The 27,515-nt window shown below is 37.1% G+C and overlaps 1 protein-coding gene across 24 annotated transcripts in view; it reads left to right on the top strand.

The window, feature by feature from the left end:
- The window catches only part of LOC306865973 (phosphatidylinositol-binding clathrin assembly protein-like), a 47,194-nt gene continuing 19,679 nt past the window's right edge, over positions 1–27,515 (top strand). For 16 of the 24 annotated variants that reach the window (XM_079410887.1, XM_079410884.1, XM_079410882.1 and 13 more), the window contains exons 1-12: positions 80–353; positions 473–725; positions 14,052–14,194; positions 14,799–14,874; positions 16,382–16,484; positions 16,565–16,658; positions 16,827–16,938; positions 20,169–20,275; positions 20,373–20,414; positions 22,795–22,880; positions 23,649–23,772; positions 23,892–24,031. In XM_079410887.1, coding sequence (XP_079267013.1) covers positions 596–725; positions 14,052–14,194; positions 14,799–14,874; positions 16,382–16,484; positions 16,565–16,658; positions 16,827–16,938; positions 20,169–20,275; positions 20,373–20,414; positions 22,795–22,880; positions 23,649–23,772; positions 23,892–24,031 — 1,157 coding nt within the window. In that variant the 5' untranslated portion in view covers positions 80–353; positions 473–595. Of the gene's footprint in view, positions 354–472; positions 726–14,051; positions 14,195–14,798; positions 14,875–16,381; positions 16,485–16,564; positions 16,659–16,826; positions 16,939–20,168; positions 20,276–20,372; positions 20,415–22,794; positions 22,881–23,648; positions 23,773–23,891; positions 24,032–27,515 lie in introns of all 24 variants that reach the window. The other 8 variants (XM_079410888.1, XM_079410886.1, XM_079410880.1 and 5 more) reach the window with 4 other exon arrangements.

The raw sequence follows: 27,515 nt of genomic DNA, 5'->3' as shown, positions 1-27,515 counted from the left end.
AGAAACTATCCATCTAGAGCCGCCATGTTGGCTCACAAACCAAACAGCAGTACTCGCATTCTACGCAGTGCGAGGCACTAGTCCGATAGTCGGAGCCAACATGGCGTCGTTTCACACCGACCATCCAGCATCCATATAAACCTTGGGAGGATCCTCTGAAAAGAGGAAACAGACCCGCCATTTTCCCACAAGCCTTTTAAACCCAGCAGGGGGAGGCGAGATCCGAGAGGAGAGCCACTGAGGAGGAAAAGGGGGAGTTTAGAGAGAGAGAGGGAGAGAAGGAGAGGAGAGTGCGTGACAGAGGGGTTGAGAGAGAGAGGGGACGCTGCCGTTAATAGAAGAGGTAACGTTTGGTACGTAAATGTCGCGATCAGCTGACGGCATACATAGAGCGCAAACTTCATTAGGACTCTCTGAAGCGGCTGGTGCGTCTTACTTGCAATCTCATTTCTTTTCTCTCTTTCTTCCCCAGTCAGGTGGAGGAACAGTGCACATCCCAGGGACTACAGCATTGCCGTTGGATTTAACAGCCCGAGCAGATTTCCCCCCTCTTTTTTGTTTTTTCCCCTTTTTCTGTTTGTTTAAAACTGCGAGGATGTCTGGACAGAGCATAACGGACCGGATAACGGCAGCGCAACACAGTGTTACCGGTTCCGCGGTGTCCAAAACGGTGTGCAAGGCGACCACGCACGAAGTCATGGGGCCAAAGAAGAAGCATTTGGACTGTAAGTGTCAAGGGATTTTGTACTATGTTGCTTTCGGACCCGCGTTTGAAAGTTGCGTCAGTCACTCGTCGCCCTGGGAACGAGAGCTTCTGGGCTCGAGGCCTGCAAAAGATTCACGTCCAGTGCTGCTAACCTGCTTCCTCCAGCGACCTTTGTTTATGTAGAAACCGATCATAGGGAGTTTTGAGATTGCATGAGTACAGTACAGTGCAGTGCATTTAATGATTTAACTTGCTAACTAATAATTAACCACATTTCAAATGAGCCCATCTGCTGTCTAATCAGGACGCTTGCAGATGAGTTGAGAAATCTGATGATAGCAAACAAACGTGCTTTTGGTGTAAAAGAAAATCCCTGTTTCTGTCTTTTATGGTTGAAAAACACAAAGCAGCAAGTTTTATCTGGGTCACATTGCTGTATGACTAATGTTTATTTCTTAAAGGAGTAGTTAACAAAATGACAGGTCTGTCATTATTTGTTCAACGACATATTTTTTTAAATCCATTTTCACATGGCAAACAAAAGAAGATATTAATTGCAGAAAGTCCAAGCTGCTCTTTTCCATGCAGTGAAAGTGAAAGGGGATCACTGCCGTCAAGCATATTTTTAGTGAATCACTTTATTCTTCACGCAAAGATATCCAATGACTTCAAAACTTGGAAAATATTGTGCATAGGGTGTGTGAATTCTTTTCTAATGTTATTATTATTATTTATTTTTATTTTTTTTGTATTTTATAGTGCCTTTTTGGATCTTGACAGCTGTAGTCACCAACCACGTTCATTATATGGAAAAGAGCTGCTTAGGCATTTTGATATATAGAATTTATATATAAGCAATACATATTTCACAAAAATGTGTCCAAAGTTAGTTGTTAAATTGAGTAAATGATAATTTTCACATATGCATTCCTGACAACAGGGTGTTATTAATATCTTTTTCCAAATTAGGCAAACAGTTATGCAGTTCTTTGGTTGTAGTTGATTTTACAATTAAAGTGAAAAACATGCTAACTGTAAGGTATGTAACATTCAATTTAAGATGTACTGTGGCAGGTGTTTATAGAGGACATTGTTGTAATTGGCTCAATCCTGGCAGCGGCTGAACTCATGAGACTGTTCTGTCAAGTTAACTTTTAACTTTATGAAGATGTCACATTTATTGCTTGTTATGAGTGTGATGGAACCAGGTTGTCTTCTCTGAGTGAGATGTTCACAGGCTCTCACAGGTGGTGGTGCTGACAGCTCTCATAGAGCCGGATGCTTGGGGTTTCTTATGATTCTCAGGAAGCATACTGGCCTTATTTAGGGTCCATCATGACCTTATCAGACCTCCAAGAATAGTTTGAATGTTTGCGTCCGTTTAGTCCGATCTGGAGCCCTTGATTAACTCAATGAATCAATTGCAGTTTGTTCTTAATTTGTTCAGTTTTGCAGTTGCTTTTTGGCAAGTCTGTGTTTGCAAACTCATTCTTGTAGTACAGTTCTCGATTTGTGATCTTTGTGGATCGGTGTCTGTATTTTTGCGGAAATGTCAATATTTGTGGTGCCATCATTTGATTCAAATCAAGGCTGGTGGCACCACCATATCAAGTCTTTCGCCTCATACTGCTTGTGTACATATAGCTTTTTGCATTCGTTCCTATCCTACAGTGCTAATTTCCTCTGGTAAAACAATTTTTAGCTGGGTCTTGACAATACAGAATGGCATGTGTGCTGACAGATGGTTTTTAAAGAGAAGAGAGAAGTTCTGAACTTAGTGGAGGTCAGACGTAATTGCCTTCTTCCCTTAAGAGTGTGTGCTTATGTTAAGATCTTCTTGATTATCGTGTGCAGAACGTTGTTTCACAGTAGTCCGGTGCCCTCAGGTTGGTTCCCGTAGCGTGGAGAGAGTGTGTGACGAAGTCTTGTAGGTATTTCATGGCAGCATTGCATTCTGTGCCTGGAGTTTCCTTTGGGACAGAAATAGCAGCGTGTCTCACTCTCTTTCTGTTTGATTTGAACATTAGATACGGCTCAGGCTCCGGCCCCCAGTCTCTTTGATTTGGGCCGGGTTTCCGGGGTAGGGAGAACATTCCTCTTGAACTACCCTTATCCCTGAATTGACCAGTTGGCTGAAAAAATGTCCTCCAATTGTTTCCATTTTGCTTCATGTTTTAGTTTATGAAAATATTTTAGTTAAAAACAAGAACTTGAACTTGGTAATAAATAATGCTGCTCGATTTAGTCACAAATTTTCTTTGTACACTCACTCTAATCTGTGAATTTATTGACTTTTTATAAATAAAGTTTGATGAATAAATGCTTTCAATGATCTCTAGTCTTCGTAGGTCAATAGCAGTTACACTGAGCTTACCAGTTTAAGACTTGTCTTGTCTTAGCTATTGCAAACGGTTGCTATGGGTCAGCAGGTGCCTTATACATCCTTTTATGTCCATAAATAAACATCAGCTTATGTTCCATAATGTCCACCATTATTAGTCAGTAGAGCTTGAGTGTGTTCGGTAGCATATAAGGAAATGCAGAGCACTCACTGTAGTGCTAAAGCTTGGCTAAATCTAATGCTGGTTCACATTGGTCCATGTTAAAGGTGGAGTGCAAAACAAAATAGAATCGAATTTAAAAACACCCATACTAACCATCTGCTATTGGTTGGGCAAACATTTGGTCCTGCCCAGTTCACACACGAATAAATTGTCACCAGTTTCTCGCCCTAATATCTTTCCAAACCTGTATGGTTTCTGTTGATTATCAAAATATTTTATTAGATATTTTTGATGAGATTTCTCCTGGATAAACATGCAAGATAATTTTTCACTGATTCTCATGTGGCAAGCAAGTATGGTTGAGCTTTTGCCATTACAGTGGATGCTAATTTTACTGACTCTCCTAAGTAATGGACCATGGCTATAAATATGGGTGTAAACAACCTGATTTGTGTTCATGATGGTTTGGTGTAAATAAACTGTTGGCTTCAGAGAGAGATTGGATGGGTAGTTGTTGAACTTATTGAAATGTGATCTCTCACACACATACACACCACCAACATCAACAGTGGACCTTCTGCTGTTGTATTTCCATGGCTTGTTGAAGTCATGTTGGCTGGCCTTCCGTGCCCCAGTGCTGTGTAAGCATGTTCAACGGGATCATGGCTTATTTTGGGCACTCATTCATATGAGTCAGTTCTGCAATATGATAGACGCTTCCTAGAATCTGTCCGAGACCGAATCCACCACACATACACACTCGCTCACTTATCTTTATGGTTTTGAGATACACAGCCGCTCCTAGCGAACTTAGAGCTTGAATTGAATTAACTCATTATGCGTTTTCCATTGGATAGCTTGATTTCCTATAACTGCAGAGCTCTTCCAGGCAGTATGTACAAGAATGTTCTAAATGATATAGTGTTTATTCCGCAGCGTACTTGATTGGTGGTTCAGTGTGTAGTCAAAAAAATAAAAAAGGAACGAGTTAGTTAGTGTGCCTGGTTTACAGCTGAAGGTCTTCAGGACGTGAAATGCATCCTGTCTGATGAACCGTTGGACAGCCGGCGGAAATCGGATCAGTTATTTGTTGTAATTGTAGATTAAAGTGCTCTCATCTTGATTGCTGTTCCTATCGTTTAGTATCCGTATTTGCAAATGCACAGCCCAATTTTGAGGTTGTGGTCAAAAAAATACTTGGTTGTGGTCAAAAAAGCTTATACACCCATAAAACGTCATCTGCTCCAACAAAGTGACCCCTCTGTGCTGTTTTATGGTGTCAGATCACTGTGGCAGAGATCTGCCATAAGTCAGTCATACCAATGTGTGTGTCTGTACCTGTGTAGAAATGTAGCATGTGACCTAAGAGGCATCAAATGACGGTCGTTCAGAAAGAGTGCTGACTCGCCGCCCTGCTGTGTGTGAATGGAGTCCAGTAAGGCTTTTAGAGTCACTGTTTGAAGCTCCTAGTCAAGCCTGGCTTTAGAGCGTTTGTAGTTGACTTTCTTCGTTTTCCATTTCCTAAATTATTGACCCAGTATGCCATTAGCAAAGTGCCTGTTTACCTCAGCGGTTTAAAGTGATCAAGTATTATGTAACTAGTCACACCAACCCAAATACAGCAGAGAGGGAATGGTTGCGACGCCCTCCTTACTGCTTTCTGAGTGATGATGACACAGAAATTTAGACCGTTCAGCAGGGGCTACACTCACCAAGTATTTTAAAGTGGTTCCAGGATAAGTTTTGTCAAAATTAGCACTAGTACTAATGAGGTAGGGCAGCTTTTAATGACAGTGCTGTGACTTGTGGCTGCTAGACAGTTTGCACTGTAAAACCCTCTCGGAAAAGTAAGATGGAGAGAAATCTTATGGGTTATGACATTTCAGTTAAACATTACAAGTTAAAAACAAAAATGCATGGATGGATCATTCACAATAAGATCTATACATTACCAGAGTTACAATAGTTAACTAAAGCCATAATAAAAAGTGTTACTTGAAATAAAATAAAATGTAAAATACTTATTTTATTACTCACTCACTCTCTCACTCCCTCACACATATATACACACACACACACACACACACTTAATTAACTAAAATTAACATAAAAATTAGGGATGCACAATATTGGATTTTTGTCGATATGCCGATACTTTGGCCGATAGCCAATGCCGATACTGATATATTTCCTTTTGTTTGGAAACAACACCAAGTGTAGCAAATTATTATTATTATTTTTTGGTTAGTTTTTGACAAGAACTTGTTTGTTAGAATTAAAAAACAATAATGAAGTTCTTTTATAATGACAGTACATTGAAGCTTTGAAAATAAGTTTGTAAGTTTTGCCTCTTTGTCTCTGTTTGAAAACCTGGAATTGCAGCTGTGTGCGGAATTATCTTCCTTGTGTGGGATGTGCTCCGGCACGGCTCCAGCGCGGATGAATCTAATGTTTTGAGGAGTGTGTGTGGCTGTCAGTCACCGCACCGTTGTGGCTATTTACTGTACACTGTAAAAAAAAAAAAAAAGTTGAGCCAACTTAAAATTTTAAGGCAACCAGCTTCAGCAGATTTTTGAGTTCTCTCAACTTATTTTTGTAGGAGATTCTCACCTTTTTGTTGTATAAACTTAAAACAAGAAGTTGAAAACTCAAAAATCTGCTGAAGCTGGTTGTGTTAATTTTAAGTTGGCTCAACTTTTTTCTTTTTTTACAGTGTACAGTTTTTTTTCATGCCATTTGAATTTCATATTAAGAAATTATTTTAACTCAAAGAAAACTATGCTCCAACTAGGCCAACAGTGCCCCCTACGGAATTAAAACTCTTTATCGAACAGGCATTAGGACCCGGGTGAGGCTGCCGCTGCATGTGCTATTACTGTTTTCTCTATCATACACAAAATGTGCCATTCTGTACATGCTTTATCGGTTTAAATGCAGCAATCCCAAGCAGTGAATCTAATAACCATTCAGGCAAAACTTTGCTTCCAGATTGAGTTACACTTCTGATGTGATCTAATCGCTAGCACAACCTGATCACATTTGAGTTAACATATTCCTCTTATCGGCAAGACATATCGGCATAATTTTTCATATCAGGCCGATGCAGATATGTACATTTAAAGCTGATATCGTTCCAATAATATCGTGCATCCCACAAATTTTAAATAAATAAAATTATAATGTAAATCAACTAGGGATGAAACGATACAATTTTTTCAGATCCGATCCAGAAAATTCTGAGTATCGGCCAATTCCGATCCGATACCAGCATGGTTTTTTTTTTTTTTTTTTTTTTTTATTAAATCAATGTAGAATTTCTATACTTCTGTGTCACTCTTTTGTGTGTTAAACACAATCTACTAGAAAACTTAATTTTAATGAAAAATAACATGAAAAAATATATAGGGGCTGTTTACACCTGGTCACTTCATGCGTTTTGTAATATAAATCCAATTGCTCAAACCATTTCAGGAGGTGGTTTTGGGCTGCATTCCAAACGAAACTGGACATGTGTAAATGCATCTGGTTGTTGAAACCACATATGTAAATTTTACTCATCCCAAAATGTAAAAAAATAAATAAAATAAACGTGTGAGACTGTGTTATAGGCTATATGACATTATAGTCAGCTATGACTGTGCTAATGCAATATTATATAACCATGAGGAAATGGATATTTAGTGGTGTAGGTTTGCATATTTCCACCATAATCATTGGATGGGTGAATATTTTAGTCTAAACGAAACACATCCTTCTCTATTAATAGGTTATAACAATACAGTGTCTCATTTGTATGTTTACAAGCACAAGTCATGTTTTAAAGGACTAAAGAATGAAGATGATCATGATTTAGGCTACTCACCCATATGTTGTTTTAAACCCGTATGACTTTGTTTCTTCAAAAGGACACATTTGTAGAGCTTTTTATCCACATGAATTTACTGCCATGAATGAAACTGAAAATAAGACGCAGACGGTCAACACAATACTCTTCATTAAAAGTATAAGACAAACTTATCTTTATAGTGCTGATGCCACGCGCTCTCCTATTGTGGTCTTTGATCTTGAAATGAGCTGATAATTAATAAAATGCAGCGCTTATCTTTTGATTTCGTTGACGTGAACTTCGTTCAATTTAAATAGTGCAGGAATTGAAGATCGGATTTATATCTGTTTTGCGACTTTGTGGCCAAGTGTAAATTGAAGTGTTTTAACAAATCGGATACATATACGATCAGCGAAAACGCATTAAATGACCAGGTGTAAACAGGCCCATTCATAATCTGACAAAAATATTAGGTTAGTGGATAATTTAGCAGCAAAAGTTATTCTAGAATAATCATGAGTGCGCAATTTTATAAAATCGAAACATTTAGTGATAAACATTATTTAGTGGGAAACAAATAAAAGTGAATAGGCCTATGTTAAGGACTATATCTGGTAAAATGTTACACGTTGCTCTTTGTATTGTTGTAAAATACATTAATGAAAACATGTATTTATTTATAAACTACAAAATTAAAAGACATTTCTTTTAAATGTATAGCACAATGAAGGCTGCGACATATGATAGAGGAGTCCTATCTATCATATGACAGACTGAAGCAGCGGAGAGATGAATTTACTTGAATTTAACGACTTAAATATTCATCTGTACCTCACATTAAACTATGGAACGGCTTCAGAACACTTGGACTTTGACTTTATGGTGCTTTCTAATGTTTTTGTGCTTTTGTAGTATACGCACAATATCACATTTGGATCGGTTTCGTCTGACCGATACCCGGTCCAGCAGAAATGCCAGTATCGGAGCCGATACCGATCCCAGGTATCGGATCGATGCATCCCTAAAATCAACTAAAACAAGTAATTACATATTAATCAAAACTATAGATGCAACAATTACTAAAACCAGAAACCAGAAACTATTTTAATATTAACAAACACTATAATATTATATCAGTGATACTAAAATGACTCTGTATCACGCATTTAGAAAATAGATGGTGTCAATTTTTTTTTTTTTCATGAAGACTTTAAAGCACGGGTGTGTTTTAAAAATCCTGCAACAAGTGTTGCAGTTTTAGGATGCGGTGTCAAAATAGTCCGGTTCAATACTCGTGCAAAAAAATGTGTCTGTGCAGGGTCAGGTGATCCCGATGCCAACCTGGTGATTAGTTTTTGTGAATATATTTTGTACTTTGAGTTAGAACAGGGAGTTGATCAGCATTCCTGCTTCCAGACCCTCCCAAACTCAAAGTCAAGACTGTAAAGCGTCTTGTCCTGGATAAGCCCAGCGAACCGTTACAAGATACTTCCTGCATTCCTGTAGGTCGCCAACTATTCGAAATCTAAACAGCCAACAGGAAGTTGTTCCGTAAAGCAGAAAAAATGTTGGGAGCTGATTAAACGGGAGATGTCTGCAGATAGCAGAGCACAGTGACTCTTCCATCAAGATCGGTCTGCATCGGGAAATTCATGAGTCAAAACTCCTAGAGTCTAATCAGCAGAGTTTGCTCTCACAACAAACATGCTACTTCATTCTGAACGTCACTATGTCTAAATATGGAAAAATCCAGTGGGGAAACAGTCCAAATGATTCACATTTTCTGTCGATTTGTCTGTCTTTTTGGTTTACAAAAAACAAAACAACAAACTTGATATAAACTGCTTGCATGTTTTTTTCCCTTTCTGTAATAATTCATCTGTTTAATCTTCTCTTTAATGTAGGATTAGCTAATGACCTCAGGAGATCTGCTTCTACATAATTCTTTGTAGTCCTTTCAGCCATAAAGCTTTTTATTTTCAAGATGTTATTTGAGAAAGAGAAAAGTTACCTTGAGGATACTTGTTTGAATGTCCTTGCCAGTCTGAGGTAGTAACTCGCACTCTTATTTTTGTTAATGAGTACCTTTGAGAAAACTATTGATAAAATGCCTCTAGGAACAGTGATTAAAATGAGTCCAGACATGAAGTTTTACTGAATGATGTTTAGAATTATTTCTCATTTATCCTTGAGCAGCTGTTCTTTTTGTTTGTGAAGACATTCTTACATGCCCTGCCAAATTATATTGTATTGTATTTTATTTACTCGTTAACCTTTAGCAGCTGCTCATTTTTTGGTGAAAACAAATGTGTGATTTGACTTTCTGAATTCTATTTTATTTTTATTTTATTTTATGTGCACATTTTTTAGTTCTAGTCCTCAGTTCATCAAGTTTATAGCATATGTATATAATTATTATTTTTATTTAATTTTTTTTCCCTCTGGAATATCTAAAGTTTTTGTGCCATGTTTTCCTGATTTCTGTGCAGCTGTCTCCTCCTTTCTTTCTCTCTCTCTCTCTCTCTCTCTCTCTCTCTCTCTCACTCTCTCACTCTCTCTCTCTTTCTCTCTCTCTCTCTCTCTTCATCCACTTACTCAAAATGCTTTGGATTGTGAAGTCAAGCCTGCATTCCAGCTCAGATATGTATGTTCTCCTTCATCTGGCCAGTGAGCTCTGTGAATGCACTCTGTACATGTGGCATTTTTTTGCCACGATATTTGTTTCTGCTTGTGCTGGTCTGATGTTAACCACATGACCTTCATGGGAAGTAATATTGTCTGGATAAAATATGTTTTGGGAAGTGATTTGCACTTTATGTGTAACATTCATGTATCTGTATTTGTATATCACTGTAATTATTTTATATACTAGATATTGCTACTATAAATAATACTTGCGATATATATTATGAAAGACTTGTCCCAATAGTTCCTTTTTTACCAAATCTTTGCATTTTTGACCTTTTATTACTGGTTGTTCATTGCCTGTCCAGGTTAGTCTGCAGGTAGTCAGCCCTTTGTGTACCGTGGTTATGTGATGCAGGATGCTGTCTTCTATCTGTCTGAATCAGGGGAGCAATCATTCACTTAATGGTTTCCTGTCCTCTGCCCTCACAAATGGGTCTGCCTGAAGTGGACCAGAGCTGTGATGAAAGAAGAAAAAAACCTCTGTCGGCCTCGGTCTTCTCCATCACTGTTTGTTTCTGCCTGTTTCTTGGCATGCGTCTCTTGTTGCCGCCTCCCATTTCTGTACTTGAGGGATCAGAGAGTCTAGATATCTCCATCATCAGCTTGTTTTATGACTGAGCATTTTAAAGGATTCATGTCGAATCAGTTTCCTGTCATGAACTGTAGGAAGTTTGCAGCATCCTGTTGCTGAGTCCACTCTGTTCTCCTGTCATTTAACAAAAGAAAATGGTATTGGAAGGCTCAGGACACATTACACCGTAGTGATGCCATTAGGTCTTATAGTCCATTGTTGCTCCATGAACGCCATCCATCTGTTTTTTTTTTTTTTTCATGTTTATCTGGCATATATTAATGCACTGTATGACAGTATGCAGCCCAACCCATCACTAGCTTTAAGATCAATGTCCCTTGACAATCAACAATTTTCCTGGATATTGTTAACATTAGTCCTGCTCTCATGGATAAATTGCAAATGGGTCATTGACAATAACGATACCTGAGATCTTTAAGGGATTGGTTAGTTCACCTAAAAATGAAAATTCTGTCATTAATTACTCACCCTCATGTTGTTCCAAACCAGATCTTTGTTCATCTTTGGAACACAAATTAAGATATTTTTGATGAAATTCGAAAATGTTCTGACCCTGCATATTACAGCAACATAACTCGCATGTTCAAGGCCCAGAAAGGTAGTAAGGACATCATCAGAGTAGTTCATGTGACAACAGTTGTTTCTTTTTTAATTTTATGAAACTAGGAGAATACTTTGTGTGCAAAGAAAAAAAAAAAAAAAGTTTATTCAACAATTTCTTCTGTTCTGTTTTTTTTTTTTTATCACCAGACAACAAAAATAGTTCCTGACATGTTCTAGATCCCTTAACCCTACCTCATACCGAAACGCAACTATTACAATGACTACTTTACTTACTATCAAAAAGCAGTAATTAGGAGTTTATTAAAGCTAAGCTCTTAGTTAATACTGAATGTGTTCCCTAATATGGAGTATTAGCAAATTACATTTGGACAAAATGAGTCATGTCATTGACCCAAAATATTATATAAGCATGAGGAAATGGATATTTAGTGGTGTAGGTTTGCATATTTCCACCATAATCATTGGTATGGTGAATATTTTAGTCTAAACTAAACAGATCCTTCTCTATTAATAGGTTATAACAATACAGTGTCTCATTTGTATGTTTACAAGCACAAGTCATGTTTTAAAGGACTAGAAAATGAAGATGATCAGGATTTAGGCTACTCACCCATATGTTGTTTTAACCCCGTATGACTTTGTTTCTTCAAAAGGACACATTTGTAGAGCTTTTTATCCACATGAATTTACAGCTAAGAGAGGCTAGAGCTTTCAAGATAAAAAAAAGGTGCAAAACAACTTAGTCCACAATTTTTGCTCTATATTCCAAATCCAAAAGAGTTCAAGTGAGGTATACAGGTTTAGAATAACATGAGAGTGAGTAAATGATGACCGTTTTAATTTTTGAGTGAACTATCCATTTAATATCAACCTATTCCTTCATCATTTTATAGAAGCAAATAAACTCTGTAATATTAGTTAGAACACTTCCAATGCACTTTTTTTTGGCATGTAACGACTTTGAATATTTCATCATTTACCCAACAGGCATTTCAAGTCATGAGCATCAATGTCAGAGGAACATGGATATTTTATTACTAAAAGTTTGATAAGATTTTTTTTGCCTTCAAGTAGGTAAATGTCAGAGAGTTTGATGTTTAGGCAGAGCAGGTCACATAACTAATTTGTTTCTCATCACATGGTTGCATACACATGCATGTACACCCTGCTGAACCATCAATCATGTCTATCTCCACTCCAGGGAGAAAGATAAACTTTGGGTGGGTCTTGATTGGGAAAGAGTCCTACAGATCTCATTCCTCCTTTCTGATGTGCTTGTTCGCTTCATCAGTGTATGTAAGGTAAATCCGTCAGTGTCCGGTTACCTTGGAGTAAAATGGTAACACCATTAAACGTCGTCTTCCAGCTTTGATCTTTAACTCGAGTCCTGTGGAAGTGTGCGTTCGCAGCGCCATCATGCTTGGCGCAGGCGTTTTGTGTTGGCTCTGAAAAGTCTTTTGTTGTCACGTGGCCAAGCCTTTGTGCAGGTTTAAATGGTGGATGTTATCTGTAAAAGAGAGGGCATTCTGTAGACCACCCATGCTCGCTGTGCAGCATATTTTCACATTCCCACTTAAAAAGGTCATGTATGCACTAATATTGGGCGGCAATTTGTTGGCGAGTTTGTAATTACTCTTGTGTCTGTGAAAGGGGTTGTAACAATGAGTGGCGCTTTCATTTTATTTAAGGAGGTCTAGAAGTAGTTTCTCTGTCATTTGAATTAAAGAAACTTCACTATGATATAATCCCATTCTGATCCGATTCCCAGCGGAGAGAGACAGCGGTGTCCTCCCTCGCTGTCTGTGGGAGGCTTCATGAATGGCATGATAAGCTGCGGCCCTGAATGAGTCTCACAGTGTCGGTGGTGTAGAGAAAGCCTTGAGGGATCCCGCTCTCACTCTCGGAGCGCAGATGGCTGTGGAGTCCAGCCAAAGAACTAATAAAGCACAGGATATCAATGTATGTCTCTCACTCACACCATGTCAGCGCTGTCTGAATGCTAACACTCTGAGCAGAGGCACCTTAGAATCACACACCGTCCAGGCGTCCACAGCGTTAGACGGTTCTCTGGAAACAGTGGCTTTTTTCAGTAAATAGGTTAACCGACTTTTATAATGTCACATTGGAAACTGTGGCAGGAGGTTACAGAAGTTTCACACTGCATCAAGTAATTTTTATATATGTATTTTTTAATTCATTCTCATAAATGGTCTTATCCGTTTAGTCAATATTTTGTTGTATTGATAATACAATTAAATAATTTTTGTAAACTTAAATAGTTGTAGTTGATGATACTGTGCAAAATTATGAACTTGGGAAAAAAAAGTGTTATTTCTGATGACTTATTGTCATTTTGTTCCTCGATGAAACACTTTTTGAACCTTAATTTTGTTGATGAGATGAACACTGCCAATCAGAACCTTTTGAAACTTAAAATTTAAAAACGTGGAATGGGATTTTGGACCAATGAACTTTTGTCACAATTGGTCTGTTTAGAACCAGTTTTGGCCTTGTCAGATTATAACTTTTTAGTGAATTGTGTAATAACTAATAAATGTAATAAATAGTAAAACTAATATCATCTACGTAATAGAGTACATCTATTTGCTGTAATTTAAAATTGTATTATGTACAATAGAAATATACAGTAGTAATGTAATGTAATATTTTTGCAATTTAAATGACTGTTTACCATTTTAATACATTTTAAAATGAAATTTATTCTTGTGATAGCAAAGCTAAATTTTCAGCAGCCATTACTCCAGTCTTCAGTGTCACATGATCCTTTTGAAATCATTCCAATATGCTGATTGGTGCTCAAGAAACATTTCCTATTGTTATTAATGTTGAAAACAGTTAACCTGTTTAATATTTTTCAGAAAACTGTAATGCATACATTTCAGGATTATTTGATGAATGCTTCAAAAAGAGCATCATTTATAAGAAATGGAAATCTTTTGTAGCGTGTCATTTTGACCACCATGTATATCCGTATAATCATCAGTTGACTACTAGTCAAGACAGCCTTTTGAGGGAGTCTGAACTGGAAGGATTAAAAAAAAGTTAACATACCAACAGTGTTTAAGTTATTTAGGGTCCAAATACAAAGGCTGTGACGTGACGACAGTCTGAATTATAAACACACTGACCTCCTTCATCTCTATCTTACAGATCTGATCCAGTGCACCAATGAGATGAATGTGAACATCCCTCAGCTGGCCGACACGCTTTTCGAGCGCACCACCAGCACCAGCTGGGTGGTCGTGTTCAAATCCCTCATCACCACACACCACATTATGGTCTACGGCAATGAGGTCAGCTTCCCTACATGCACACATGCTCTTGTATACTTTTATAACCTTTAGCTTGAGCTCTATTGCTTGAATAAATGCGTGCGCACTGAACTCAAAATATCAAAATATTTATATTTTTTGTATTTTATTTGTTTTTAATCGTTTAATTTGTTTTATTTATTGTAATTATTTTTTACATCCTATTTTCTACATTTATTTTTTGAAAATATCCTGAACACATTTAAACATCTTATTTTAATTGAGGAATACGCTGACCACTTTTTTATCAACTTTATATAACCTTATATAAAATTACAACCTTATTCACCGTTCACTTTGATTTTACTAAAAACATTGGTCAAAATTCATCTTTTATGTTCATGGAAGACAGTAAATCAGGTTTGTAAATAACCAAATTTACATTTTTTTGGTGAACTAATCCTTTAACTCTATGTATTTTCAGCAGTGTTTAATCATGGTTTTGGTTAAGCTAAAGCAGTTAAACCGGCACATGTGCCACAGTCAATCAATTTTACCCTTGTGGCTTTGACAGTACTGTTTATTTGGATGGTGACTAACTTCTGAATAAATTGAAATCCGAACTCTTTGTTCCTCATGTTGACAGAGATTTGTACAATATCTGGCCTCCAGGAACACATTATTCAACCTCAGTAATTTTTTGGACAAAAGCGGGTTACAAGGTAGGTGCTTTCAGCTTGACACTTCATACGTCATTCTGTTTTTCCAAACACATCCCAGCTGTGTCATCCATTTTCATGAGCGTCCAAACCCAAGACAAATGCAGACATGATGAATATTTGAGGAGCTGATAGAACATGCACTGTGTTTTCAGTTTTACAATTTTAATGTTAGTCATGGTCAAATGTGGTGTTGGAGGGTTTGAATAGTAGAAGCATGAGGTCCTGTCTCTCTGTCTGTCTGTCTGTCTCCGCTTCTCTCCCTGAACTCCCTTTTGGAACCTGTTCAGCAACATGGCCGACTTTCAGCTTAAATAAAGCAGTAGTGGGTTTATTTACCAAAGGCTTTTCCCATGTTAACAAGCTGCCTGGCAGCCAGCACTCAAAGAAGGCAGCAGGGGAATCAGCACAGCGAGACTCTAGTTTGGAGTGTCTTTCAAGAAGAACTCTGGGCCCATTTTCTGAAAATAACTAGAACTTCCTGGCTCAGATTTTCTTCCTGAGGCACCTTGCAGTACTTCACCACCTTTATCCTACTTCTTTAGTACTTTTCATTATTACAACCCATATATAATATAGCTGGGCAATAAAATATACTTTATGTATCAATATATACCGAACATTATCAGAAGGCTTAAGTTTGAACATCTGAATTGACAGTTATTTGTATCTATTTTATTTTCATATTAAAAAAGAATTAACATACAGTACAAATTGTTATTGCTGGGTAATATAGCCATAAGAAGTGCATGACAAAAAAAAAAAAAAAAAAAAAAATATATATATATATATATATATTATTATTAGAAGGCTAAAAAATGTTTGATTAACTATTAAATGACTTTCATATGTTTATTTTTTTGCATGTTACATTATGCTATATTATGTTATATTTTGACCAAGAGCCCTTTTGTTCAGGTCCATAAAACAAATGTTTAAACAAATAAAGTTAAAATAAAATTAAATCAATCAATTTATAGAAAAATAAAGATATTATTATTATTATTGCTAAATTAATACAAGAAATTATACATTTTTATCTGAAATTAATTGTTTTAGTAAAAATATATAAGCATTTAAATTGCCATACAGGGGACTTCCATTAACATTTTTGAGTCCATGGATCAAACCTTTTAACTACTGAGGTTGAAATCGTATGACAAAAATGTATGTCTTAGTGCTCTCATATTCACGTAATTATTGTAGAATATAATGTACATATTTAAAATATGTTGGCAGATACTTGGCAGAGTCCGATAAATCTGACTGGTTCTAGGCTGTGTCATGTATTCTACTAACCCTGTGGAAACCAGAATGTTTTTTTCCCTCTGAGCATTTTAAAATGAGTCACAATAATTGTGCTCAAAATTCAACTAGTACATCAAAGACTCATGTTTTTAAATGTCTAAAATCAGAACACAAGAATACAGTCTGCTGTATGACTAAGTTCAACAACCCCAGGGTCACTGTGAACTCACTCAAAAGACGGCATGTTCTCTTTTGCGTGCAGGATATGACATGTCCACCTTCATCCGGAGGTACAGCCGCTACCTGAACGAAAAGGCAGTCTCATACAGACAAGTGGCTTTCGACTTCACGAAAGTAAAAAGAGGGTAAGTCCGTTTTCTAAAGGGATAGTTCAGCCAAAAATGAGAACTCTTCATTGAATTGGTTGTCTGTTTTGTTGTCAAAGGGCTGATGGCGTAATGAGAACTATGAGCACAGAGAAGCTCCTAAAGACCAGCCCTATCATCCAAAACCAGATGGATGCACTGCTTGACTTCAATGTGAGTTGGATCACAACAGCTAGACTTATTTAAGTTCCGTATGCACTTGTGGCTTGATTTTTCTTCAATGGTCTTTTCCACTAGTTTTTTCGTAATTGCAATGGTTTTCAGTTCTTGCAGCATAATCGTCTCAATCCAAATTGAGTTTGGCTTATTTTGTGTCATCAGGTAAATGCCAACGAGCTCACAAATGGGGTCATTAACGCTGCATTCATGCTTCTGTTTAAAGACGCCATCCGTCTGTTCGCGGCCTACAATGAAGGGATCATCAACTTGCTTGGTGAGCTGTTATCCTGCTTGAGCTTTCAAAACTTAAAGTGGGCTGTCCTACATATTGGCTTTTACCAGTTATCTCTACTGTTGGTTCCTCTTACAGAGACCTTTGAACTTAAAGTATCAGCCCACTCATCGACAGCTGCATAGGACTCTGACCCTGACTCATCACTGTTTTATGACAGTTTATTTAGCTGTAACTCATAAAACAAACCCTTCCTGTACATATCAATAGTCTCAGAATGTATTTTTGAACCAAGTAAGGACAATGTCATTGTTCAATGCAGTAAAACTAGCAATGCACTGAACAAATTTAAACTTGAAGTGATGATTAGCTAGAGAGCGTGATTTGACCATGTGATATCGTCTTGTCAATTTAAGACAACTGATATTGATAAGTTGTTGTTGAAAACTTGGATTTTTTCATATTTATTCATTAAAAAAAATATACTTCAGTATGCTAGGTTCTAAATAATAACAGTCCACTTTAAGCTCAGCTACAATGTAAATGCAGAGATCTGGGTCCTTTTTTTTTACTCCGTTCACATTTGCGTCTGCAAAGCAGTGTTAATTTTGTCAACGAAGACGACGACGGCAAAACATTCGTTAACGAACCTTTTTTCTGTGACCTAAGACAAGTCATTGACAAGCTAAAACTAATATCTAATGATAAAAACTATGACGAAATTTATGCCACGTCTTCGTTAACAAGACGAGACGGGACTAGAATGTTATTTGAGGACAACCGGACATTCAGAATACATCCTATAGGCCAGGGGTGGGTAACGTTGATCCTGGAGGGCCACTCTCCTGCAGAGTTTAGCTCCAACCCTGAAAAGCCCTGGAAAAAAAATACTTAACTGCATCCTGAAGACCTTGATTATCTGGTTTAGGTGTGTTTGATTAGGGTTGGAGCTAAACTCTGCAGGGACACCGGCCCTCCAGGATCAACGTTCCCCACCCCTGCTATAGGCTAAGTTAACTGTCTTGTCTTTCAAAATGTGCGTCCTGTCATTGGATTGCAATGAGATGAGGGGCGTTTGCATATCTAGTCTCAGTATGGCAGCTGCAGTGGAAGGATAGGCTACCAAAACGCGAACTAGCGATCTGAAACAGTGGCCTCAGCACCTGAAGGTTTAGGGATAGGGTGACCAGATGTCCCGTTTTTTTCCCGGGAATCACAATTCGTTGTCGATTAACTTAAAGTTAGTGAAGGCGCGATAGGCAGAATCGCGCTGATAGAAGTGCTTTCTCGCACGCACACTCCACTTCTTCAGTTCTCATACAGTGCACGATCAGTTCTCAGTGCTCAAATACAACCACAGCAATCCAAATGTCTGTCATGTAGAGTATCTATCGTAAATACAGTCGGTTATGGCTAAGTGAACCAACGGTTAAGTGAACTTAAACAGTGACACACATTCAGTTTTCACCCACCTATTACATGCATCCGTCTTAAATGGACAGCATTCCTAATTAAATACCTATCTGTCATTAATGTTAGCCAACAAAAAGTTAAATATATGTATACTTAAGTATCTGAAAAATGAGTTTAATTTGTATCTCTACCAAAAAATTAAAATGTATTCCAGTTTTTCCCAAATTCAATCCTTGATTCAAATTTCTCATAAGCTTAATTGATTTTGTATAAAGAGAGAAGAATTAAAGGGGTCATATGATGCTTTTTTTAAAAATCATTATTTTGTTTATTTGGTGTAACAGAATATGTTAACATGCTTTAATGTTCAAAAAACACATTATTTTTCAAATACTGTACATTATTGTAAGTCCTCTATGCCCCGCCTCTCTCAAACGCTTCGTTTTCTACAAAGTCCCTCCTTCCGACAAGCAGAGTCTGCTCTGATTGGCCAACTGGCACTGTGCATTCTGATTGGCCAAACACCACAAGCTGCGTCGGAAATGTAACGCCCCTTTCCATAATCGCAGCTTTCAAAATTAAAGTAAAAACAATTACTAATATAACAATTAATAATTACCTCCTCTCCTAGGTTCACAAAACAGTCGTCCATAAAATGCGTTGTGATAACATCTGGGTTGTGCTGCTCTGTTGTAAGTAATCTTAATGATTCCTAAATTATTCTGCTTTTGGAAGGCCAAATAAAGTGCTTCTGCTTTCGCATAGAAACGCACAGCTTCTCCCTGACATGGCTGCTTCAACACTATTGCGGTTACTGAAACCATGCCTTACGCAAATATTTCCACATCATGACGTAGACATGTGGGGGTGTGTTTGAATGAGCCGCTTTAGGGGGGCGTGGCAGAGTCTTAACTTTGATAAAGAATATCTCTTTGGTTTTGAGACTTTAGTCTTTGCATCTTCAGGGATCTTATCTATGCACAATCAGCTTGTAACACTCCAAAGAGAAAGGAAAACTTGAAATCGCATCATATGACCCCTTTAATGACTATTTGTTTGAAGACTACATATAAAATGGCTACCAAAATAAATGTTGGTAACTGCAGTTTGACTAAAAGTAGTGACTAAAAGTTGACAAAAATGCAATGACTTTTCGTCGACTAAAACTATGAAAGACTCAAATGACTAAAATGTGACTAAGACTATTAAGCATTTTCGTCTCAAGATAAAGACTGACTAAATAAAAAAATGCCTGCCAAAATTAACACTGCTGCAAAGATGCTTGAGTTCGGTTCCATTCAGACTTAAAGGAATAGTTCAACCAAAATTGAAAAATGTTGTCGTCATTTACTCACCCTCATGTCATTCTAAATCTGTATTTTATATATAAAATATAATGTAATATAATTATTAATTTTTTTATGGTGAACACAAAAGATATTTTGAATAATTTTGAAGAACCAAACAGTTGTTGGTCCCCATTGACTTTCTTCTTATTCTTTCTTCTAAGCAGCAGAAATATCAGATTATCATATCACAATTTAAATCGCTACTGCAGTATTTGTTGCAATATGGTATTTTTACTAAATCAAACAGCCCTACTTGTGTTTGTGTTGGACGGCTCTGTTCAGGGGCTGAGCTGCATCCGTTGGCTTCGTTCAGTGGTTACATGTTGGATGAGAGTTTCTGTAAGAGGCTGACATACTAGTGAGAGTGGCTTCGGGTCATGTTGTGACGACAGATGCCAAACATAACTCGACCTGGTGAAGTTGCAGAGCGAAAAGCAAGCCGCTCCTTAAAATGTGGTGGGAATGTAAAGCCGTCTCAAAATCTGATTTCATACCTTTTCCCATGTATAGAGAAGTACTTTGACATGAAGAAAGCCCAGTGTAAAGAAGGCCTGGACATCTATAAGAAATTCCTCACTCGAATGACGAGAATCTCAGAGTTTCTCAAAGTGGCAGAGGTAAGACGGCGTAACTTGTGCTATGGGGCTCCCTGCTTATGTAATGAGCAAATACACATGGGACACGCATTAACCAGCTCCTTTCTGCTCACTACAGCAAGTGGGAATCGACCGAGGGGACATACCAGACCTATCACAGGTGAGGACAAAAAATTTATTGGCCTTGTTGTTTTTTTTTTGGAGGAATAACTTAAACTGACTGCTTTCCCTTCTGCCTATCAGCTACTTATCTGTCACGCTGCCCTTATTTTGCAAGACACGGCTTGAGCTCCTCAGCCAAACTTGGCACGGCTGCATTAGATTCAAACAAGTGCAAGTTGTAGAACTCTCTAATCTGCATATACTTAGAAATCTCAATACGTAACATGAGTTATAGGAAAAGTCATCAGAGTTCTAGAACTGCAACTAATTTGCTTGTGCAGTGAGGCTGCAAACCGCAGGCCTGCAGTGCTCGATGCATGCGGACATCTCTGCATGACACTGGTGGGGGAAGCTATTCTAACTGTCCTTAATGCTTGATTCATACAGCACATAAAGGTGTGATGCTATGGACATCTTACAGGTTTAAGACAAAATTCAGGTCTAGGTTTAGGTCCGATTTCATATGCTTTCATTTTCTTTTCAGCAATTAGCTATTTACTTGTTTGTGGGTTAAGGAGACAGTGCTAACAAGGAAATGATTATATGATTTTTTGAAAAGGATACCAAAATCATAAAATTAGAGGGTACAGGCTCCCCTCAAAATCATGCCTAGTTAATACAGAGTTTTGATCGGATTCTTAAACATTTATGTTTGATCCCCACCTTTTATATGTATGCAGAAGTCTTTTTATATAGGCTATATTAAAGAAGCCTTTTTTCACATAAAGCAATAGATGGCATATTTTATGTTATGTAAAGTTTACAAGATTTTTTTATTCTTAACATTTTTGTAGTTTCTGAAAACACCTCTGTTAAACGACCGCCTTTATATTCTGTATCTTTCCTTATCTTTCCGTTTTCAGTTTACAGTTTGTGTAAGTACCTGCATATCACTCTCTTCTCTCTGTGTTCAGAGCTTTTGGTTTGTACCTTTGCATGCTATCTGACTTTGCATGCTATCTGTGTTTTTGTACAGCAGTGAATCTTCACTTAAGGGGACATTTTTGTCTGTAGTATGTTTTTAATATTTTCTTTGTGTGTAAAGTATTTTACTAAGAAAAGCAATCTTTTAGAAATTAGATTTTGAGTTCATTAAGAATTTGTGAACATTTTATATTTTTTGATAATATAATATGGACCGTGATTCTTTATTATTGTCATTATCATAATTCAAGACGCTTTTATAAAACAATAAAATAAACAATCTATTTAGCCCTAATGTAAAGGGATGTGAGCACGATTTAATTTGATTAATCATAATAAAATTCACTTTTATTCATTTATTTTTTTATTTTTTTTATTTTATTTCTGTTTTTATTTAACTTTTTTAAATTTGTTAAATAAGTTAGTTTATTTATATCAAGTCCAAGGCTTATTAAAAGTTTTCTCTAAAGTTTGAAAAATATCAAATAATAATGTTATTGAATGATGTACAACATCAAAAATATTATTTCAAAATCCACTGAAGGGTTGTTTATAGTAAAGTCACTGAGTATCAGCCATGTTAAAATATATACACTATAGTGCCAAAAGTATTGGGTCACCCCCTTCTAATATTTGACTACTATAGTAATAGTAGTGGAAAAACTTGACTGGTCTGCAGAAAGCCAAGTCCTGATCCCAGCTGAACACCTCTGGTGTGACTTTATATGCAGACCTTGAGCCAAAAACTCACACACCAAACACCAATGACTTGTACATAAGGGTACTGTCATTTTAGACACGTCCAAAACTGTTGCAACAGAGATGGAAATACAATTTTTAAATACATGAATTATGTTTCCATCTTTGTTGCCACAGTTTTGTTAGTGCCTTTTTCTGTTCTAAAGAAGGGGGTGTCCCAACACTTTTGTCCTTATAGTGTCTGTACAAGTCATTGGTGTTTGGTGATGAGTTTTTGGCTCAAGGTCTGCATATAAAGTCACACCAGAGGTGTTCAGCTGGGATCAGGACTTGGCTTTCTGCAGACCAGTCAAGTTCTTCCACACTGACTCAATCAATCATGTCTTTTTGAACCGTGGCTTATACACAGAGGCACTGTCATGTTAGAATAGAAAAGGGTCCTGTCCAAACTGTTGCTATAAAATTAGAAGCACACAATTCCCTAGAATATCATTATATACTCATAGAAACTACTAAAGTAGTCAAACATGTTCATTAGAAGTAATATACATTCATACATCCATACATGCATATATATATATATATATATATATATATATATATATATAACATCCTAAAACATTCAAGAGATTTATTTTTTTCCGTAATTTCAAGTAGTCAAAAGTGCCCATAATTAAGTCAAACACCAATATATGTTGCGTGTGTATATGCGTGTGTGTGGACTGTCCAGTAAGCTAGTGTTTCCATACCTCCAGGCCCCCAGTAGCCTTCTGGATGCCCTTGAGCAGCATTTGGCTTCATTAGAGGGGAAAAAGGTCAAAGACTCCACGGCCGCCAGCAGGTACAGTGATTTTTGAAGGAGTTAATTTTGAACTTTCTAGTATGTGAGGGGGTTGGTTTCCTCATGCTCTGCATTCAGTGAGTGTGTGCGATTTTTGAATGTGCCAAGCATGTGTGGGAGAGAGGTGATTCAGGGAGTTTTGTGACAGGTTAAAAGTTTGGTGCAGCTTTTCCAAGTGAGCGGGATTTTGAGCTTTTTTTTTATGCTGACATTTTTGCTGCTATCTAGAAATCAACATTTCATATCTCAGCCATTCTTTAAAGGCTATATTACTGCAATTTATATACAAAGATATTATACAAAGTACATTTTCATGCTTATTTTGTTGTCTTTTTTTATCTGTTGTGTTTGAAGTTACATAATTCAGTTTTTCTTAGGTTTATATTTTAATCTCCTTGAAGTATTCAATTTTGATCTGACGACTGGTAGTTTTAGGTGTTGTGAGTGATGTAGTTTAATTTTCTAATTTTATTTAATGTTACAAATATTTTTAAAATAGTCAGTGTACTGTGTTTAAACAAAGTGTATGAGGAATGTACAGGAATTTGATGACTTGCAGTTTGGATGTAGGTTTAAAAAAAAAAGCAAACTTTGCTAACACTGACACTCTTTGCGGAAGTCCAGGGTCAGACTGTGTTCCTGTTGAGGAAGCAGTAAAAATGTGCTTTGTGCTCATGCTAGTAGCATTAATGTCTACTAATGCAACCCTAGCTATTTCAACAGTGGCGTGTTTACTGTATCAGTTCTTTTGCCTGTCTTTCTACACAGAGCCAGTACGCTGTCCAATGCGGTGTCCTCTCTGGCCAACACGGGTATTTCTTTCACGAAGGTCGATGAGAGGGAAAAGCAGGCAGCTCTAGAGGAGGAGCAGGCTCGATTAAAAGCACTTAAGGTGCGTCACGACCATTTAGGAAAGAGTGGAAAGGTTTTTTTTTTTTAAGTTAAAAAGCTTGTTAAATTGGATCATACCCAATTAGCAATGTAATTAACAAGGTTTGGTTCTTCCGTCAGGAGCAGCGTCTGAAGGAACTGTCCAAGAAGCCCTCCACATCCTCCACAACTGCTGCGTCTCCCGTTTTAACAGCGACGGGCACCATCAGTTCCGCCCCAGCCATTGACCTGTTCTCCACACCTAGTAGCTTCAATAACAGGTAATACTTTTATATACATATTGTTCAAAAGTATGTGGTCAGTTTTTGAAAGAAAGTCCTATTTTTATTCATCAAAGACACATTAAATCGATCAAAAGTGACAGTAAAGACATTTATAATGTTACAAAAGATTACATTTCAATTAAATGCTGCTATTTTTTTTTTTTAATTTTCTGTTCATCATAGAATCCTTGAACCAAAATGTAGCACTACAATTAGCAGCACAATTTTTTAAACATTGATAATAATAGGAAACATTTCTTCAGCATGTCTGAATTAGTTCTGAAAGATCATGCGACACTTAAGAGTGGAGTAATGGCTTCTGAAAATTCAGCTTTGCCATCACAATAATAAATTACATTTTAAAATGTATTCAAATAGAAAACTCTTATTTTGATTTATATAATTTCTCAATAATACCGTTTTAGTGTACTTTTTATGTAAAATAATTTCTACTTGCATTCTACTTCTGGAGTATAATTAAAAATGCCACATTTTAATATTTTTTTAATTACAAAAGGTTTTCTTTAATATATAATAATATAATATTTGAACTGGACTGGTCTGCAGAAAACCAAGTCCTGATCCCAGCTGAACACCTCTGGTGTGACTTTATATGCAGACCTTGAGCCAAAAACTCATCACCAAACACCAATGACTTGTACATAAGGGTACTGTCATTTAGACACGTCCAAAACTGTTGCAACAGAGATGGAAATACAATTTTTAAATACATTAATTATGTTTCTATCTTTGTTGCCACAGTTTTGTTAGTGTCTTTTTCTGTTCTAAAGAAGGGGGCGTCCCAACACTTTTGTCCTTATAGTGTCTATACAAGTCATTGGTGTTTGGTGATGAGTTTTTGGCTCAAGATCTGCATATAAAGTCACACCAGAGGAGTTCAGCTGGGATCAGGACTTGGCTTTCTGCAGACCAGTCAAGTTCTTCCACACTGACTGAATCAATCATGTCTTTTTGAACCGTGCCTTATACACAGAGGCACTGTCATGTTAGAATAGAAAAGGGTCCTGTCCAAACTGTTGCTATAAAATTAGAAGCACACAATTCCCTAGAATATCATTATATGCTTAAACATTAAGATTTGTACTCATAGAAATGACTAAAGTAGTCAAACATGTTCATTAGAAGGGGGTGACCCAATACTTTTGACAATATACTAGTGTGTGTGTGTGTGTGTGTGTGTGTATATATATATATATATATATATATATACATACATACATACATACATACATACATACATACACACATTTTATTTGTTTGTTCAGTACAAATCAAAATGGTCTTTTAGGTCATACAAGACATACACATGAATATTTATTGAAAGGTAAATAACCACCATCATGCCTTACTTTCCAAACTAAAATGACTGTGAGGCATATTTTATTAGATTGTACTGTTTTAATGTAAAAAGTCAACGGTTTTATACAGAGGTGTGTTTAACTGATTTATTTAAAAATGTATCATCTGAATGTATTTTAGAATGTTTGTCTAGTGTAGATCTGAAATGTCTTTAAAGGTCCCATGGCATGAAAATGTCACTTTATGAGGTTTTTTTAACATTAATATGAGTTCCCCTAGCCTGCCTATGGTCCCCCAGTGGCTAGAAATGGCGATAGGTGTAAACCGAGCTCTGGGTATCCTGCTTCGCCTTTGAGAAAATAAAAGCTAAGATGGCCCAATCTGGAATCTTCCCCTTATGTCGTCATACGGGGAAAGGTTACCTCCCCTTTCTCTGCTTTGCCCGCCCATGAGAAAATGAGCTACGACCATGCGAGGAGAGCGAGAGACATCATGGCTTGCAAACGAGCGAAGCATTGTTTTTTGGAAACTTCAGATCTGTTCTACTCTATGAACTGTAACATACTGTAATATAACTGAATGCCCAATAAAGCTGTTCACATTTACATATTTTCTGTTGTCATACATAAAACAAGTATAATTAGTAAACACGACCCATTAATAATACATGTTAACCCTGAATCACTCTCACTATACTCCTTAAATCCTGATTTATAATCGCAACATCGTCTGATAAAATCAATATATATCTAACTTACACTAAAAAGCGACTATATGCAGTGGTTTTGGCTATATTACTGTTTTGTGTCTGAGTAATAAACTGCGCATATTAACAGACAAATTATGTTCATATATAAAAGTCCAAACAGTCAGTAAGCGACAAGTGCTTGTAAACGCTGTTTTGTAAATGATTTATTGATGAGTCTGCTGCTTTAAGGCAAACTGAAAGCGTTGCTTGTCTGCCGCTCGCTGCTCAGAACAGACGCGGAGAGAGGCGACACTGCGCTGGGAGAGTCAGACCTTGTGCTCGCAGGGCAGTACTGGAGACATCTTCCAACTGAATCATAGTTTTTTTTTTTTTTTTTTAAGTCGCTAGGTTTGTTAGTATGTACCAGTTATGGGGAAAAAAGCCACCAAAAGTTACTCTGAAAGTTACTAAATATTGTTCTAAAGTCGTCCTCGTGTGTGTGTGAGACGCAGGAGCTGATGGCAGCGGGCGGTGGATATTGTTGCGGCCCGCCCAGGTAAAGTCTATGTGTGGGAAACACTGACCGTATCGAGACACAATATTTTAAACTAACCATTAGGAGACGTCCTGCTGTAGCTGCTGAGTTGCAACTTCTTCATCTGGTGCTTCTCCATCCGGATCAGATTCTGGGTCAAACTGAAAAGCTTGAAGGACTGCGTGTCTACGAGCCATTGTGATACATCCACTGTCAACATTAGCGCATGGTACCGTGGCCGCAAGCTGCCCCACCTCTCTCCTCCTCATTAGCATTTAAAGCTACAGACACAGAAATGGCACATCCTAAGGAAAGCTCATTGTGGGACTGGCTCGTAGTGGCTGAAATTCTGCACCAAGGCTGAATTTCGGGAAGGAGACTTCAGATACAGTACTAGGGACCACTTAGGCCTATATAAAAGCATCCAAAAAACAGCATGTCATGGGACCTTTAATAACTTTAATTGTATACTTTGTGTAATTTATTCTGAGATGAAATAGCCTTAATGCTGGCATGGTGTTAAAAAGTGAATGAATAAATAAATAACACATCAAAATGCATCACATTGTGGGATATTGTAAATGCCTTTTTATGTTGATTTTAAATGACAGCAAAGTTAAAGTGCTTTTCGGCCAGTTAGATTGTGTGGGCAGAACTAATTGCTCTATATTCGATGATTGATCCCACAGTCTCTCTATTCTGATGATACACGGCTGGTAGTGATTATTTTCCCAGTTGGTGCTTGAGTGCACATGTGCAATCGTTTGGCATCAATCTTCAACTTTAGTGTTTTATTAGGGCTCTATGCAGGACTACACAATGATGGCAAGTTAAACTCAGCGATTACGTTACAGGCGTATGAGATTTTAATGATGTCACCCAAGGAGTAACTGGGACATGTGTTATTAATGATGCTAAGGCAAGCATCATTATTACTA

The sequence above is a fragment of the Barbus barbus genome (assembly GCF_936440315.1).
Source record: "Barbus barbus genome assembly, chromosome: 47".
Taxonomy (NCBI): Eukaryota; Metazoa; Chordata; class Actinopteri; order Cypriniformes; family Cyprinidae; genus Barbus; species Barbus barbus.
This window is presented reverse-complemented; position numbering and strand designations above follow the sequence as displayed.